The sequence below is a fragment of the Phascolarctos cinereus genome, unplaced genomic scaffold (genome assembly GCF_003287225.1).
Source record: "Phascolarctos cinereus isolate Bilbo 61053 unplaced genomic scaffold, phaCin_HiC Scaffold_2;HRSCAF=192, whole genome shotgun sequence".
In the NCBI taxonomy this organism is placed as follows: Eukaryota; Metazoa; Chordata; class Mammalia; order Diprotodontia; family Phascolarctidae; genus Phascolarctos; species Phascolarctos cinereus.
The window spans coordinates 264,903,878-264,920,855 of record NW_027555625.1 but is presented as its reverse complement, the minus strand read 5'-3'; the positions used below and the strand labels follow the sequence as shown (position 1 = coordinate 264,920,855).

The window sequence follows — 16,978 nt, the reverse complement described above, 5'->3', positions numbered from 1 at the left end:
TTGTTTTGTTTTGTTTTGTTTTTTTCTGAATGGCCCTGGTCATGAAATAGGCCACTCCAAACTTTTAAAGAGATCTTCTCTTTTTAAAACTTGAACTAAACCACTTTTCCAATGCACCACACCCTGTGGTCCAGACTTGTTCAGGTCTCTGCTCTTGCTGTCAGATTTTAATTCTACTACAATTTTAAATGAATGAACTAGTGTAATTTCTCTGCCTCATTCTGTCTATACCCTCAGTGAATACTTTAAAAGAGCCAAGATATTTTTATTCTTAGTACTAGCAAGACTGAACTTAACTATGAAAATTCCATTTTTGACATGTCAGATATTTTTGAAGAAAGTTACTTAACACTATCATATCTGTGGATTTGTTTTTACTCTTAACTGGGTAGGCATGGACCCTCATCTTCAAATCAAGTCAGACTTTCCAGATGACTTAGACAGCCTCATTTAAATTTTTTTTTATCTTAAAATATATTATTTCCGTTTATAGAATAGTTTTCCCATTTGGTCATTGGCTTCAGAATGAAACCACCTGGATTAGGTATTCTGGCAGATGATGATGTCTTGAGAATGAATGAGGAGAGGGGAATGAAATAGAAAATGAAAGAAGGATCCCTTCATTGTTTAATTTGGTACCCTAGTAACCTCAGAACTCTGCTCCCCCAGAGATTGTTTTGCTGTCCCTAAAATCCTTTTATCGGCTTCTCTTCCTTAAATACTTGACATACCAGTCTGCTTCCTGTTTAGGCGTAATTTTAGGTGATTGGTGTCAGAACACGACAGTGGAAAGCCCCACTTAGGTTTCCTCCTCCTTCTCACTAGAGGAGCCAAAGATCATTTTCTGGGGACTAGATGTGGCATCACCAGCTTCAATCAGTGTTTCACTAGGCTCTGTTTCCACCAGTGGTACAGCAAGCAGGCTCTGTACGCATCCTTAATTGTGCTGCCTTTCCTTATCTAATAGGTTAGTAAGACATTTAGTCTGTTACCCCTACTGTTATGAGATTCACTCATGTATTGGAGTTAGTAGATGCTGGAAATCCTTGCTGGAAATGACACAACAGTGTGAGACACCTGCTTTCCTCAGAAGGAGGAGTGAATTGTGAATCCTAGAACAACAGCAAGCTCCCTTTCTTTTTGTGGGGTATGAACATGAAGATTGGTTTCACATTAGCAATACATTTATTTTTATCTGCTACCCCTCCCTTCTGCCTCATTTACTTTCAATACCATCATGTCTGTTCACCATGTCCGAAAAACACTTGTGTACAAAGCGCTAGATAAAGTCCCATGTGTCTAGAAAGAAAGTGTAATTAGATCTGTGATCACTCTTAAATAATTTAACTCATAGGGTTTTTTAGCACTTTTCTTCCCACATACACTGTTATATTTGCATCCAAACTGTATCCATTATCAGGGTAGAGACTGGAATTTCACCCAGGGTATTAAAATGCAGAATGTTAATCCAAATGTGAGCTTTGGCAAAAAGTATCTTCAAAGTCCCTCTTTGACAACAAATTTTAGACAAGCAAATAATTGAATCATAAAGTAACTGTTTACCATCAAAATGTAACTAATGGCCCTTGGTGTATATTATATTATTTTTCCTGACTGCATAGTGATTTCTGCAAAAATAATTTGGCTTTATTTTCTGAATAATGCCTCCACATTCTAGTATATGGAGTAGATTCAATTTCCCTTTTCTCCTTTAGGCATTGGTCTCTTTGGTTGCCTTTATACTATTTTTATTAACTTAACATTTGACTTAACAAATCAAATCAGCAAGCATTTATTAAGTGCCTACTTTGTGCCAGGTAAGTGCTTAAGATACAAAGGCCAAAAAAAAGTTTCTGCTTTCAAAGAACTCATAGTCTGAAGTGTCCAATTTGCATGCTTCAGTATGCAAATAATTATGTACAAATAAAATATATGCAGGATAAATTGGAGATAATCAACAGAGGGAAAGCACTAGCATTAAGGGGAATTGGGAAAGGTTTCTTCTAGAAAGGTGAGGTTTTAGCTGGGAATTGAAGCCAGGAAAGCAAAGAGATGAGGAAGGAGAGAATTCCATGCTTGGGAGATAGCCAGTGAAAATGCATGCAGTCACAGGTTGGACTGTCTTATGTGAGGAATAGCAAGGAGACAAGCCTTACCCCTACGGGGATTTAGTTTCCTAAAATGACTAATAATTAATTAGACTAATTAATCTCTTAAGTCCTTCCCATCTCAAAAGTACTATGATTCTTATAAAAGAGGAGCAGCTAGTAGGCTCAGTAGATAGAATACCAGACCTGAAGTCAGGAAGATCTGAGTTCGTATCTGGCCTCAGACACTTACTGGCTGTGTGACCCTGGGCAAGTCATTTAACCTTTGTTTAACTGTTTCCTCATCTGAAAAATGAGAATAATAATAGCACCAACCTCCCAGGGTTGTTGTGAGGGTCAAATGAAGTAATAAATGTAAGGCATTTAACACATTGTCTGGCACATAGTAAGCACTATCTAAATGTTAGCTATCATCATTGTTACTACTACTGCTACTACTACTACTACTACTACTACTACTACTACTACTACTACTACTACTACTACTACTACTACTACTATTTTATAGCTGGTTTCTTTTCACTGAAAGAATTGAGCCACTGCCTTCAATGGCCACTATTCTAACCCTATTTTAGAACCATAGGATTGGCCGCACAGATCTCTTGGATATTTGAAGAGAGTCAGTAGAGCTGAATGGTTAGTTGTGGGTAGTAGTAGGGGACTGCCCTACCCTCCATCAGTCAGCGGAAGTGACTATGTTTATCACCTGTCTGTTCCTCTCTTGAACCTTTTCTGGGTGAGCACATGCATACATACCATCATCTTTCTAGCCAGATGCCAAATAGAGATGAGATAGATGAGGGGGACGATGAAGAGCACACGCCAGATGACTTAGAATCACTTTGGCAATGCTTGTTCATTTTTTCTCTGGGCTTGTATAGTATCATCATTCCCAAGAAGACAGCCTGTGAGCTTCATGTTGGGGAGTAGATTTTTAAAACGGTAGGGCAATTCCCTGGCCATAATCAGAGAAGTATTTAGGCCCTTTCCCCACCCCCCACCATTGCCTCCTTTATGCAGTAAGAGAGAGACGCTGATGAGAGATGTGAGAGCCATTATGCTTTAAATAAATAAAAAGCATCTGGCTGTTCTCCAGTGCTATGTGCATCTCCTTTCATTCCCAATGTAACCTAGTTTGTGGATTCTCCCTGATAGGCAGTTTTACCTTCTAATTTTATAACTTGAATTTTCACAAGAGTCTATGACTTACCTATATTCTAGTAGGTAATGAAATCTATATCCCATTGGAAGCTGTAGATATTGAAGCTGCTGTGAATGAATGGTTTTTTCAGTAGGCAGTTTCCAAAGCTCCAAGAATAAGCCAGGAAGGGATCTGAAATGTACCTAGTGTACTCTCAGGTGATGAATATGGTTTCACAAGATTGTTCACTATGAAACCTTTCTTGCCTTTGAGGGAACGTAGAAATCTCTCAGGCAAGCTTGGTGGGCTCTTACAGGTTTACACTTCTGATTTGCATGAAATGAAGATATTCATAGATCCCAGACCCCAATTGAAATGTTTTCCATACTGAAGTGAGGGGATACAGCCCCTGTTTCAGAGCTTTGTGATGTATTTGAAATTCTAACGTCTTTTTCTTCCTTTTCTTCCTCCTTTTGGTTTCCTTTCATTTTTCATTTTAATGTTCCTATCCTTCCTTTCCTTGTCCTCTCCTGCCTACCCAACCAACTCCTTTCTGTTGTTTTTGGTGTCTTTGTTTTTGTTTTTTGCCTCTGTTTTGCTCAGGTGGCTTTGGTGCTGCTCCAGTGTTTGGCAGCCCTCCTACTTTTGGGGGATCCCCTGGGTTTGGAGGGGTGCCAGCATTCGGTTCAGCCCCAGCCTTTACAAGCCCTCTGGGCTCGACGGGAGGCAAAGTGTTCGGAGAGGGGACTGCAGCTGCCAGCGCTGGAGGATTTGGGTAAGCAAGCTCTTGGAAGTGGGAGGCAGGGAAACCAAAAAGTTCACACCAGGGAAAAAGGCCTGTGGTTTGTTACCACTTTTAAAAAGGAAGATGAAAACCCAGAAGCCTCCTGAATTTTCCCAATTCTTGATATTGAGATGGAGGCACCTCCCTCCCAAGACTCCTTACAAATGGTAAGGTGGTGCCTTCAAACCCCAAGTTTCCTGTTCCCCAACAAGAACAGACTTTTTTTTTCTTTTGTTGTGTTTTTTAAACTAGACTGTTTTGAATATGTGGTTGGACATCAATTGTGTATGTACTCTGTAACAGAGAGTGGGGCTCATTGCCCATATAAAGTTTGTGAGAACAGGAAAAATAATTCTTTGTCAGACATTAATGTTCTTTGCTGCCCCACATTCAAAATCTTCTGTTATGAAGCCCTGACTGAATGACTCTCATCAGATCCATGTCTCTGGGACTCCTCTGCATTTAATCTGTTGTCTCTGAGCAAAGAGCACTTTATTGTCCTCTTTCCTATCCCAGACCCCTAGAATGGGTATGATTCCCATGAGCCAACTACTGTACTGACGGCTGATGATTGCTTAGCTTTCAGAGAGCCCTAGTCGCCTCATGCACAAGGGCAGTGCAACGGTGGGGGTGGTTTTAGAAGCTCAGCAATTTCACCTTGGCTACAAACCCTAATGGAAAAATAGTCTTTCATTCCACAATAGCACCCAAGGAAACATACCTTGTAAATGCTACAGTTCCTCATTCTAAGTGAACATTAATTCCTAGAAGTAAACATTTCATACTCCTCTACTTCAGAATTGGGCTCAAAGAGAGATACCATAGGTGTAAATCTCAAGATTTGGAGGAAGGAGAAAAGGCAAGAAAGGTATAGTCTTCTAAGGCAACTTGCTTCAAAACAAGTTTAAGTAGACTTCCTAGTATGTGGCAACCATATCTCCTCCATCCTCACTTAGCAGGTGTGGGGCTCTTGCCTTTGGCCTCACTAAGATTCCAATGTGAAGTCTTGAGACCTGAGATGGTAGAGATTATCTGGGCTGAAAAAGATGAAATTCAAACAGAAGATAGCTATGCTTGTGAAACTGGTTCAGTTCTCTCACATGTTTAAGAGAGAGAGCAAGCTGCTGATTAAAAGGCAGACAGTGGTTTTAACAAAACTTGTTTTTCTCCTCTTAGAATGATTATATACTGCAACACCTTTATGGTTAAGGCAGTTTAACCACAAGTTTCTGCATCACTAAATTTACCCATTTCCTTTCATGACTAGTATAGAAGTGATTCATTTGACAAGCCAAATGTCTGGTGAGCTTGTCTTGTAGATCTCTTTTCCCCTTTACCAGAAACCCCTTTGGGCCTAATAACTTTCCTTTTTTGGAGAGATGAGAGCAGGGCTAGCTCTGGGTAGAGCTGTGAAGAAAGTCTTTGGTTCCCTTGGCTGCCCCCTGTTCTGCACCTTCAGATGTGTCAGGGTTTGGGTTTTGGTTGTTTATAGACTGAAGGGAGGTTTTGGTATTCATATTGCTCCTTAGCCAGAACACTAAGAGTAGTGTGCGATTTGACATGAATGGAGGATAAGCCCAAGCATTGAGGTAGAGAAAAGCTTTCAAAGGAAAGGAAAGTTTGACAGAGGCTAGTGTTTCTCAGAAAATCTTCACAAGCATTACTGCTTCCTAATGATTCTTTCACCCACCATAAATCAGATTGGGAGGCCAGAATCAGGTTCTTTTGATTTGTTTTCTGTTTCTTTCACGATAGAAGGGTAGGGAGCTCATCTTGGTACAATGCCTTTCCTATGAATCCTCATTGCAGTCAGATAGTTCAGTTGGACAGAGCATTTTGCTGATGAAGCCATGATCATGAGTTAAACGCCCAAGTAAGGTCATTAGCATCACTACCACAGATTGCATCCCCAAACCTGACCAGTCCCTCTCAAGACAGTGCGAATAGACTTGTTCAGATGTATCCCCACTCCTGGAAATAGGAGTCTTTTGAGTGCAGTGCCTTCCCTACTAGTGATGGATCACAAGCAACATCTCTGTATGGAAAGACACCAAACCATCCCTGTAGCACTTCAGAGCTAAATTATAGTTGTAGAGTAAGCAAAGTTTTAATGCAGAGAGAAATGAAGCTGGGTAAGTAAGGGCAAACAATTTTTTAACTCAAAAGAAAGTATTTAAATGAGGGAACCAAATGAAAATTGGAAAGAGGGTACAAGCTTTGGAGATAACCTTCCCACTGTTTAAATAACTGGTGATTTCATTGTTCGAAACACAAAACTCTAGGTGAGTTTTACTTAAATTTTGATCCTCCCTAAAGCCCAGAAAAATGATTAGTGCTATGCTAAAGGCTATCTTTTTCAGGAGGCTGTTGGCTAACACCTAGCTAGTCACTTGACATCACAAATGGTGACGAAGAGGAAATGGTGGTGACATGGCGGGTCAACATATGCTGGTGGGGGAAAGGCTCCAAAAGGGCTAGTGACACAGACCCTGAACTAATGGCTAATGTTCTCTGTCTTTGGAACTAGGTTTGGCAGCAGTAGCAATACTACGTCATTTGGCACCCTGGCAAGTCAGAATGCACCCACCTTTGGGTCATTGTCCCAACAGAATCCTGGTTTTGGGACACAGGGCAGTGGATTCTCTGGGTTTGGATCAAGTGGAGGAGGTAGGAAACCAATTCACCTTACCACACAAACAACATGGTCCTTGCCTTTTCCCTAAGTGACCTTTCTTGTGCTGAAACACTCAAATCCTTCCTGCCCCAGGGGAAATGAGGGATTGGAACCTAAATCTTTCCCCATGGTTTTTCATTTTAATATTTCAAAATATTAAAATGGCAAATGAAGGGATGCACTTTTCCCATCACCCCACCCCCACCCCTGCTAATCCCATACACACTTTAAATTAGACGAGATAAGTAATGCCGTTGGTATCACATAAGAGATGATTTGCCTTTCCCTCAAAATTTAATCCAGAATTCAGAGTAAAATTAAGAGAACACAAAAAAGAGTCAAGTCTAATAAATAGCTTGTGTTTGGCTTAGCACTCTGCTTTCTCCAAAGCACTTTCTCATGTGTTATATCATTTTTGCCTCACCATAAAACTGTATGATAGATTAGATGGGTAAAATTATCCTGGTTTTACAGAGGAACACATGAAGGTCAGACTCATTAAGTGATGTGTCCCCATGATCATGCAAATTTAGTGGTACAGCCAGGACTAAAACTCAGGTCTTCTTATTCTGAGGCCAATGTTCTCTCCATCTGATATCCACATCACACATGATTAGAGGGAAGGCCAAGGCGAGCATGTTAATAAGATGAATGGGAAGGCTATATTTCCCATTGGGGTGTCCTCTGTCTGTCCTAGCATAGTTAGAACAGAGAACTTGGGCAAAGGATGCTGTGTGTGCATGGATGAGACTATTGGACATTGAAGAGTGGACCAAAGGCCTGGAGAGGGCTCTGTTATCGCTTGAAAAAATAAAGTGGGTTTGTGTTTTTTTCTTAATGGATCTTGTCATCTCTAGATAGACTCAGAAAAGCACTAAACGTAATGCAGTGAAGAGTTCCGATCCTGGCTTTGCCACTGAGTGACATTGGACAAGTGACTGAATCTCACTGAACCTCCGTTTTCTCACCTGTCAGATGAGAAAGTTGAATTCGATGACCTTGAGGCTCCCTCCTAGCTCTAAATCTGATCTTGTGGTCCTTCTCTGACAGACTCAAGTCAGTTTCTGAAAAATTTCTCAATTTTGATTCTATACCTCATTGACAGCTTTAAAGAGAAAAGGTTTTTCAGAGAAAAAGTAGAAAGGAAAAAATTATTGACTGTAGGCTGATTGAAAAAACAAATAACTTGACTTTTAATTTCTGTTTCAGGGTTTGGCTTTGGATCATCCAGCACGTAAGTACCTATCTCTGCCCTTGTGTGATTTTAATTATAATTTTTTAAAAAGGGAAATAGAATGAAAATGTAGCATGTAAAAGGAAACTCAGGAAAAGTATGTTGAAGTAGTAACTCTTGTTTTATTTGAATTTCATTTTAATTTTAAAGTAGAAACTAAGGCTCTGGACATTGATTTATTCTTTTTTCCTATTTAGTTTTCCATAGATTTTCCTAGAGACCTCAAATTTAAATAGCAGCATTTAGGTTTTATGTCTCCTGTTGGTGGTCATGCTTTATGTTAATAAGTTGAGTTAGATACTAGTCCTGTCCTTTCCACATGTGACAGATAAAAGGGAAGGAAAACTATTTCCTTCTCTTAGAGCATAGAATTTGAAGGCAAGGACTTCAGAGGTCAGTTTCTCTGTCCCACTTGTGTAGATTCTTAAATGATACTTGCTGTCCATTGGCAGCAGGATGATGGGTGACCAGTAGTGCTGGATGCACTTCCCAAACTCTGTGGTCTTCATGGAAGATCTCTATGCTCCCGTACAGAATTGCAGGAACATTTCCAAATGTGAAGTCCTGTGCCAGAAACACAAGTCAGTGCTTTTATCAATCCTTTGTAGGCCTTGTGGGAGTCACTGCTCTGTTCTGCTACATCCTTGCAGGTCGACCCCAGGATTTGGTGGATGGAGAAGCTGAAGGGATCCTGTTGTTTCTTTCCGTTCCTGGGATTGACTGCATGCTCACCTCCTTATAAAGGGCACGTGCTCTCTCTTTTTTTCAAGCTGAAAATGCTGAACGTTTATTTTTTATTTTTTTTCTCTGTATTAAACTATTTGGCCTCTTTCTGCACAGAATGACTGGGGGTCATTTTCAGTCTACAGTCAGGAAGAAAGGTTTCTGCTGTGCTGTGGACCTGAGAAATTCACCCAGCCTTTGGTCACCTTGAGGGATAACCATGCATGACCTTCCCAGTAGTAGTGAATGTAGGAGAAATAGGATATCTACATATAAAGTATTAGATAGGAGCTGGGTTTTGGTTTGTTTTTAATTTAACTTAATTTTTTAGAACATGTCTTGGTCTCTCCTCTCTGTGCCCTCCCAAGTAGTGCCCCCAGGCACTTTCATGTTGAAAGCAGGAGAAACTCACTTTTAATTAAAAATAAACACCAGGACAGATGCAGTTGCAACAGCATCTTTAAATAATGTTCGGTGGGGAGAAAACTTGGTTCATCTGCCTCTCCTAGGTGAAACATCATATTAATATGCCTAGTAGTACTTCACTTCTTACTTGGTTTATGTATCTGAAATCCTCAGAGAGAGTTCCAGGCCCCATATCTCCTTTTTCCTCCTATCCTAGCCTCATTAGATTTTTTTTTCTCCCATGTGGCTATTGACGTCCCTAACAAACATGTAGTGGGTGGTTCCTGTTTTCTGATGGTCAGTCATTCCCTAGAGATTTGTGTCAAGTTAGATATTAGGAGAACATTGAGAATTAAAACTTGCTTCATTGGGAAACTTATAGTGTTACTTTTTGAAGAAAGGCTGTGACCCATTTGCATTACATTGTTGACCTCCAGCAGTCTCTGATGGGCCCGGGCAGGATCTGGGATACTGTGTGTTCCATTCCTATCTCTTCCTCAACTTGGAGGAGCCAGTTGGTTGAAAGGCCAGTCTTTATCTCAATGATTCAGTGACCTTGGTAGCTACTCCTAACAAACCCTCTACACCGCTGTGTGGGATGGGTGTCCTTGGATAGATAAACTTGAATTGATAGATAAACTGGGGGACCTCACATACATTAACTGCTCCATCTATAGAACTAGGGAGCTGAAATAAACAAAGGCAGTAAGAGTAGCCCTTTCTTAGCACTCCCTCACAACAGGCCTCAGAGGAAGCTCAGTGCAAGCATGACTGATCTCCAAGTTCCCTTCCAGATCCAACAGTCATTCTGTGAACAGGAGCCTACTTGTGCTACAGGGTTGTATCTGATGATGTCTTGGGTCATAATTTTGTTTTTATGAAGGGGTTTGTTTCCCACACTAGAATATCTTTCAGGTCTGGATATTTTCATTTCAGGTTTCCTGGGCCTTTATGCATGTGCTATTTTGCCAGACTCCTCCAGGGTAGTTTGTTGTGGGGAGGGGATGAGTAAGAAAGAGTGTCAAGAGATGCCAAAGGGAAAGGGGTAAAGAAGCTTCCCTGGGGGCTCTCAGTCTGAGAAGATTGTGTCATTAGGCTAGAGAAAAAGAAATCCTTTAGAGTGTTACATGTTGGTGGAAAACTGTTTAAAAGTGTGTAAATAAAAATTTTATATGGCATTAATTTGTCATCTTGCAGCCAATACTATCTTCTCAATTCTTTTGACTCAGCGGAGGATGTGAAATGTCATGAAGTTTCAAACAAGAACAGTCTGACTTGATAAAGAGAGTAGGAGTTTTATGCACCCTAGCCTTGCATCCTTGAGTTTCAGAAGGCTTCCGCTCCCCTCCCTGCACCAGTTGTCACCAAAGCCATACCCAACTTGGAATTAGATCTGTGTGGTTGGTTATCTGTCATCCTTGATATCCTGTGGTTAGGGCAACAGAGGGGCTCTCCATACTTTTGTTTCCAGTATGAAGCTGGCTTCTTTTTAGGAATTTAGAATGTGAAGCCTGTCACCTATTTTCACTTATTCTGTTTTGAAGAATTTGAAGAATTACCCCATTTCTTTATGTGAGTCCTTTAACTCCCAACCCCAGAGGGGGTGGTTTATGATATTGACTAGAGGGATGGTTGTGTCAGCTTTAGGTATGGACATGTCCCACCATACAAAACCTGTAAGAGCTCATGCCTCTTAACCTATCTAGTGGAAAGGCCCTTTATTGTGTACTCTCTTTGTGGCGAACCCTACGACTTCTCCAGTATCATGTGAACTATGATCTTAAGACGATCAAAGTTAGCAGGGAACCTGATCTCAATGAAAGTAATATAAAAGCAATAAAAAAAAAACAGAAAAGAAAAAGAACCAAGGGCTCTCCCTGCTTGTCATTCTTCCCACCAACGTCCAGGCGGAGCCAGGCTACTTACCATTTGTCTGTCCCCCCCACCCCCTCACCACAAGGATCTTCTTTATAAATAGAAGCTGCTTTGGCCCAAACCCCTGACCTCACATTCTTTGTGTTAATCCTCCACCTCAGTGGCATGCGACACCTCCTAGCCAGGCCCTATCATCTGTGCTCTCACAGATAATTCCTGATCCACTTGCTGCCAACCTAGGCAGCACCAAAAGAATGTACCACCGGTATGTTTCTTTTTTGGGAATTGATAAGAATGATGAGATGGGGGTGGGAGGGGAATGGAGTGTCATGCCTCTGAGGGCATAACCTCACTCAGCTCCTGGAATGCAATCCTCAGGATATAGAATTCCCCCCCCAAAAAAAAACCAGGAATCAGGAAGACTCAAATTCAAATCTAGCCTCAGACACTGTGTAACCCTGGGCAATGAACCTCTATTTGCCTTGGTTTCCTCATCTGTAAAATGGGGATAGTAATAGCAGCCATCTCAAAGGGTGGTTGTGAGGACAAATGAGATAATTATAAAGTGCTTAGCATGGTGCCTGGTGCACTGTAAGCAGCGTATAAATGTTATAATTATTATTATTATCTAGGTCAGTAGCCCCTCTGAATGGTTGAGAAGGAGTCTGTGAGAACTAGCTTCCTACATTGGAAAAAGCCACTTCTCTAGCTCACTCTGACTTGAGGGGGGAAAATGACCTGCTGTCTGAAATTCCACTTGTTGTTTGTGATAGAGGTAGGTCTCAAGGTTATTGAAGCCACGTTTAATCCACTCTTACAAGTGGCCCTAATCCAGTACGTCTGACAGAATTTACAAGTTGTGGCTCGTAGTCACGAATGATCATTTGGTTTATCTTCACTGCATAGTTCAAGGGGCATATTAGGTGGGGGCAGAGTGGACGTTTTATGATCTGGGAAGTGCCCTGAGCTAACTTTGCCAGAATGATGTAAATGCTTGTTTTGTTGTGTTTTTTAAAACTGTGCCACTTTGAGTGGTTGTCTCAGATGGCAGCATAGTGATGTATGAAGTGAGTTTAACTCCCTCACGTTTCTCCGGGACAGGCATCCACATATAACAAAGAGACTCTCTTAATCTCTTGGCTCCCAGTCTGGGGAAGAGAAGAACGCACTTGAATATTTGCTTGCTTTATGAGGCTCCAAAATACTATCTCACCAAAGAGAGCTGTGAGGTCCTGTCTCATCTCAGTGCCTTATAGGGGCAGCTGCTTTATTATATATCTAGTAGCACATTAACTCAGTCTCTATTTATTTATCTGCAATACCCAGGAGACCCAGAGTACTTCTCACCTTTCAGTAGTTTGTCCTGCTTCCAACCTCCAGGCTTCCTTTTGGAATCTCCTCCTCCATGAGAGTTTTTCCCTCCCTTTAACAAATGTGTTCTCAATCAATCATATGTTTATATGTGGTGGCCTACTCTGGCCAGGTGGTGTGGATACAGATACAAAGGATGAAATAGTCTGTACTCTCAAGGAGCTTACATTCTAATGGGCCAGACAAGAATGTGTATAAGTTTACACAGAATAAATATAAGGAGAATAAATAGAAGCATATTAGGAGGAGAGGGCCACTGCTGTCTGGACAAAAATGCTTCATTGATGGCCCTAGTGACTGACGCTTGTGTTGTCTAGGGACCAGCTTGACTTAGAGAGGCTCACTAATCAATCAACAAACATTCCTAAAGCTCTTACTTTGTGCCGTATACCGGTGTAAGGGATACAGAGATCATTTCCAGAAGATTGGCTACCAGGTGCTTTTTCTTTGGGTACAGTGGTTTAGTGAGACCATCCCACAAAATCTGGTGGGCTAACGATCTACATTAGTGAGAGGGGTAACTAGCAAGGTAAAATTCTGGAACTCTGAACTGTTATTACAAGTCAGTCCATAGTGTTTATTAAGCACCTGCTACATGCCAGGCACCATGCTAAGCTCTGGGGATACAAAAAAAGGCAAAAGACAGTCCCTGCCCTCAGGAATCTCACAAATCTAATGGAGGGAGTCAATAAGCAAACAAATATATACCAACAAGCTATATATAGGATGAATGGGGGGGGGGAATTGTTACTCTTATGTAAGTTAACTGAATGTAAATAGCTAACATGCAGATGGGTCACTTTTTCCACCAGGCAGTCAGTCCCCCTCTCCTCCATAAGCACCCATTTATGGGGGCCTGGCTGCTGTGGATGCTTATTTTTAAGTTATTCCTAGGTTAAGGGTCCTTTGGGAACTTTTTGTTTTGGGGAGCACAGAATTTAGATTAAATACCATTGCCCTAAGCTGTTCATGATAATCATAATAGCTGTCACTTATGCGGCACCTTAGAATTTGTTGAGTACATTATTTCACTTATTTCATTTGATCCTCCTCTAACATCCTTGTGAGATAAGCACGTTAATCTCATTTTTCAGATGAGGAAACTGAGGTTCAATTAAGAGACTTGTCCAGGGTCATACAGAGCCAGTTAAGTGTCTTGAGGTGAGAACTGAACTCGGGTCTTATGCCTTCCAAGTTCCACACTTGACCCAGTATGGCATTCCACCTTGTAGAAAGCTGAGCTATCAACATTGCCCTAAGGAGAGCAAGTTATGTACATCTAGGTGTCGAAGTGCATAGAGAACCAGCCCTGAAGTCAGGAATTTAAATCTGGCCTCAAACATTTACTGTGTGACCCTAGGCAAGTCACTTAACCCTTTTGCCTTGGTTTCCTTTTCTGTAAAAGGAGCTGGAGAAGAAAATGGCAAACCACTCCAGTATCTTTGCCAAGAAAACCTCAAATGGGGTCACAGAGAGTCAGACACTACTGAAGAACAAAAAGATATATCCTTGTTCAAATAGCTCCTAAAAACGCGGTGATGCCTTCCATGATTAACAGGAGAGACTGCAGCAAATGCCTTTATTAACCATCTTATTCTATTTCTTGGTCTAATGCACGTTTCCTTTTGTCAGCTAACAAATGATAAACTCTTAGAAGGTAAGGGTCAAGTCTGTTCACTTCTTAATAGCTTATATGAAAATATAGTTGCTTATTAAGTGCTTTTAGATGAAGATGACCCCAAGACTAGTGAAATCACCTGGCCGCAGTCCCTTAGATTGTCTGAACCTATTTCCTTCCTTTGTCATCCCCTCCTTCAGTCTGGCTTTTGAGGCTTTCCAGACTTCCACAGGCGGTCAAGCTCTGGGGCCTCGGGGCCACTCAGGCTGCAGTTGCTCTATTGTTTGAGCCGATGTCTACTTATAAATAGAAACCCATCCATACCACAGCCCTGGCCGGAGATTCTCAGCATTGTTTTCGACCCTCAGTGACCAGCTGCAGAGAGAGACTCTTTGCAAGGGGGAAGGCAGCAGCCCAAACCAAAATTAATCTCTAGCTCCCAAGTCTCATTCTGTTTCATTCCCTCCAAAATGAATGTTTGAAACAGTTGTCTTGGGGGCAGCTAGGTGGCACAGTGGATAGAGCACCAGCCCTGAAGTCAGGAAGACCTGAGTTCAAATCTGGCCTCAGACCAAACACTTGACACTTACTAGCTGTGTGACCCTGGACAAGTCACTTAACCCCAATTCCCTAAATAAATAAATGAATGAATGAATGAATGAATGAATAAATAAATGAAACAGTTGTCTTGCAGACTCCATGGGTCCTCAGACCATGACAATACTGACAGGAGGGCTCTTCCATTTAGCCCTTTAAGCTTTGGCATGATTATACTCAGAACTGAAAGGTAATTTAATCCAACTCCCTCGTTTCACAGATGAGGAGACTGAGGGATGGAGATGAAGAATGATGTGCCCAAAGTCACGCAGCCAATCAGCGCCAGAACTTGAAACTAGGCCTCTCAGGCTCCCAGGCAGGCTGGGCTTCTCAACCACTTCCTTGAATAACTTTCCAGCCGGAGACATTGCTAATGCATTCACTTGGCCGCTAAAGCCAACACAAAGCAGCAGGTAGCTTTCCTAACCATTTTTCTGCTGCTGCTTTGTGGCTCTCTAGTTTTCTTGGCCCCTTTATTTATCCTTATCTCCCCACCCACAGACATAGCCCGCACCGAACAGTAACTGTCCTGTTGCCTCCTCATGCTCGTTGGGAGAGAGTATGCATGCAGCAATCAGTCAGGGCTGGTCGCCACACTAATTTCTCTTGTGGCACAGCAACTTCCTCAGTTCCTCCAATTGGGAAGCCAGCACAGCTGGCTTTCACTCTCTTTAACAATACTTCTGAGTGACTCATGAAGAACAAGGCCACTGGAGGCCTGCATAAGGGGAGAAGGAGCCTCTTGCAAAGAGAGAATGCTTTGCCCCTGTTCCCCACCTCCTCTCCTTGCTTTGGACCCAGCTGAGGGAAGGTATGTGGCATCCCTGGGGATAGGACAACTTGCATCACTGTGTCCTCACCACTGAGATTTCAGACTATTAAGGGATGGGGAGTCTGCTTTTAGCTCAAGTCCCTGACTTATAGGAAAAGAACAGCTGAGTTCATAGCCTTTCTCTCCAAAAGCCTCTCCCCAGCCCCACCCTTACTAATCATCTTCATCCAGGATCTCCAGCTGTTGGAGAGGCAAGGGGCCGAAAAGACTTGCATGCTGAATTTTCAGTCCCTTCCTAGGTAGGATCTGGTAGAAGGGAGTCAACTATTTTTTAAAATTTTATTTGTTTTTAGTTTGCAACATTCACTTCTATAAGATTTTGAATTCTAAATTTTCTCCCTCTCCCTCCACTCTTCCCTCCCTAAGATGGTGTGCAGTCTGATCTAGGCGATACATGTACAGTCATATTAAACATATTTCCACATTAGTCTTGTTGTAAAGAAGAATTAGAACCAAAGGGAAAAACTACTAGAAAGAAGAAACCAAAAAAAAGAGATAGAATAGTATGCTTCAATCTGCATTCAGACTCCATAGTCCTTTCTCTGAATGTGGATTGCCTTTTCCATCACGAGTCTTTTGGAATTGTCTTCGAAGAAGGAAGTTAACTATTGCAAAGTTAGTAGCTTCAGACTATCACCAACAAATATTCCCAAGAGCCTTCACAATTTCTCTGGCTTTGGGGTTTTACTTTTCTTTCGGGCCCTCGTTATGCACACCATTTACTGCTCCCCCTACCCCTTTTTTATAGGGAACAGAAACTGCTGTAATCAGCCATGTCAAAAGGTTCTATCTCTCTTTTCCCAGGGTAGCTTGATGCATCTGCCTTCTAGCTCAGCCAGGCCTAGATTAAGGAAAGCCAAGTTCTTTTTCTAAATTCAAGTCAATCGCTCCAAACTGGATTTATGCCCTCTCCCCCTCCCTCCTTGCCTCCTACACCTGTGTTTTCATATGTCCCACTTGGTTTTAAGCATTCTGCTGACTATAGTTCTGAGAGCCCTCTTTTCCTCATGCTTGGCTGCTCTTGGGGGCAGTTTATTAAACATTTGATCAGAAAAAAATAAACAACTTAAGCCAGCTTATAGTTAGTGTTTGCTCTTTGGCTGTCAAATCTGCAGAGAATGGAATGGAACAAGCACTTAATGAGCACCTACTGGGTGCCAGGCACTGTGTTACGCTCTCCACAAACATCTCAGTTTGATCCTTAACCTTGGAAGATAGGTGCTACTATTGAGGAAACTGAGGCAGACATAGGTTAGTCACTAGTAAATGAGACTAGATTTTAACCCGAGTCTCCATGATTTCAAACTCAGCGCTCTGTCTGCTATGCCATCCAGCTGTCTAGTAGGGACTGATGGTCATCATCAAAAATTATTAATATGCTATCCCTCTGATGTAGACACTATGATCCCAGTGTCAGGACTGCAAGATCTCTGAGCGCTCTCTCTCTCTCTCTCTCTCTCTCTCTCTCTCTCTCTCTCTCTCTCTCTCTCTCTCTCTCTCGTAGGGTGGAGGTGTAAGGGTGTGATTCTGCATTGATAAAATGATACAGTGTTTTCCCAGAATTAGAAACACCTTTTGTGGCTGTTGCAGAGAGAGACCAAAGGATTAGTAGTAGG

General features: G+C 41.8%; 1 protein-coding gene across 1 annotated transcript in view; it reads left to right on the top strand.

Moving 5' to 3' along the window:
* Positions 1 to 10,247, top strand: part of NUP214 (nucleoporin 214) — a 102,601-nt gene extending 92,354 nt beyond the window's left edge. The window contains 4 exon segments of the mRNA XM_020973511.2: positions 3,853 to 4,024; positions 6,561 to 6,700; positions 7,917 to 7,941; positions 8,592 to 10,247. Of these exon segments, the coding sequence (XP_020829170.1) occupies positions 3,853 to 4,024; positions 6,561 to 6,700; positions 7,917 to 7,941; positions 8,592 to 8,625 (371 nt within the window). The 3' untranslated portion in view covers positions 8,626 to 10,247.
* Positions 10,248 to 16,978: the final 6,731 nt, after the last annotated feature.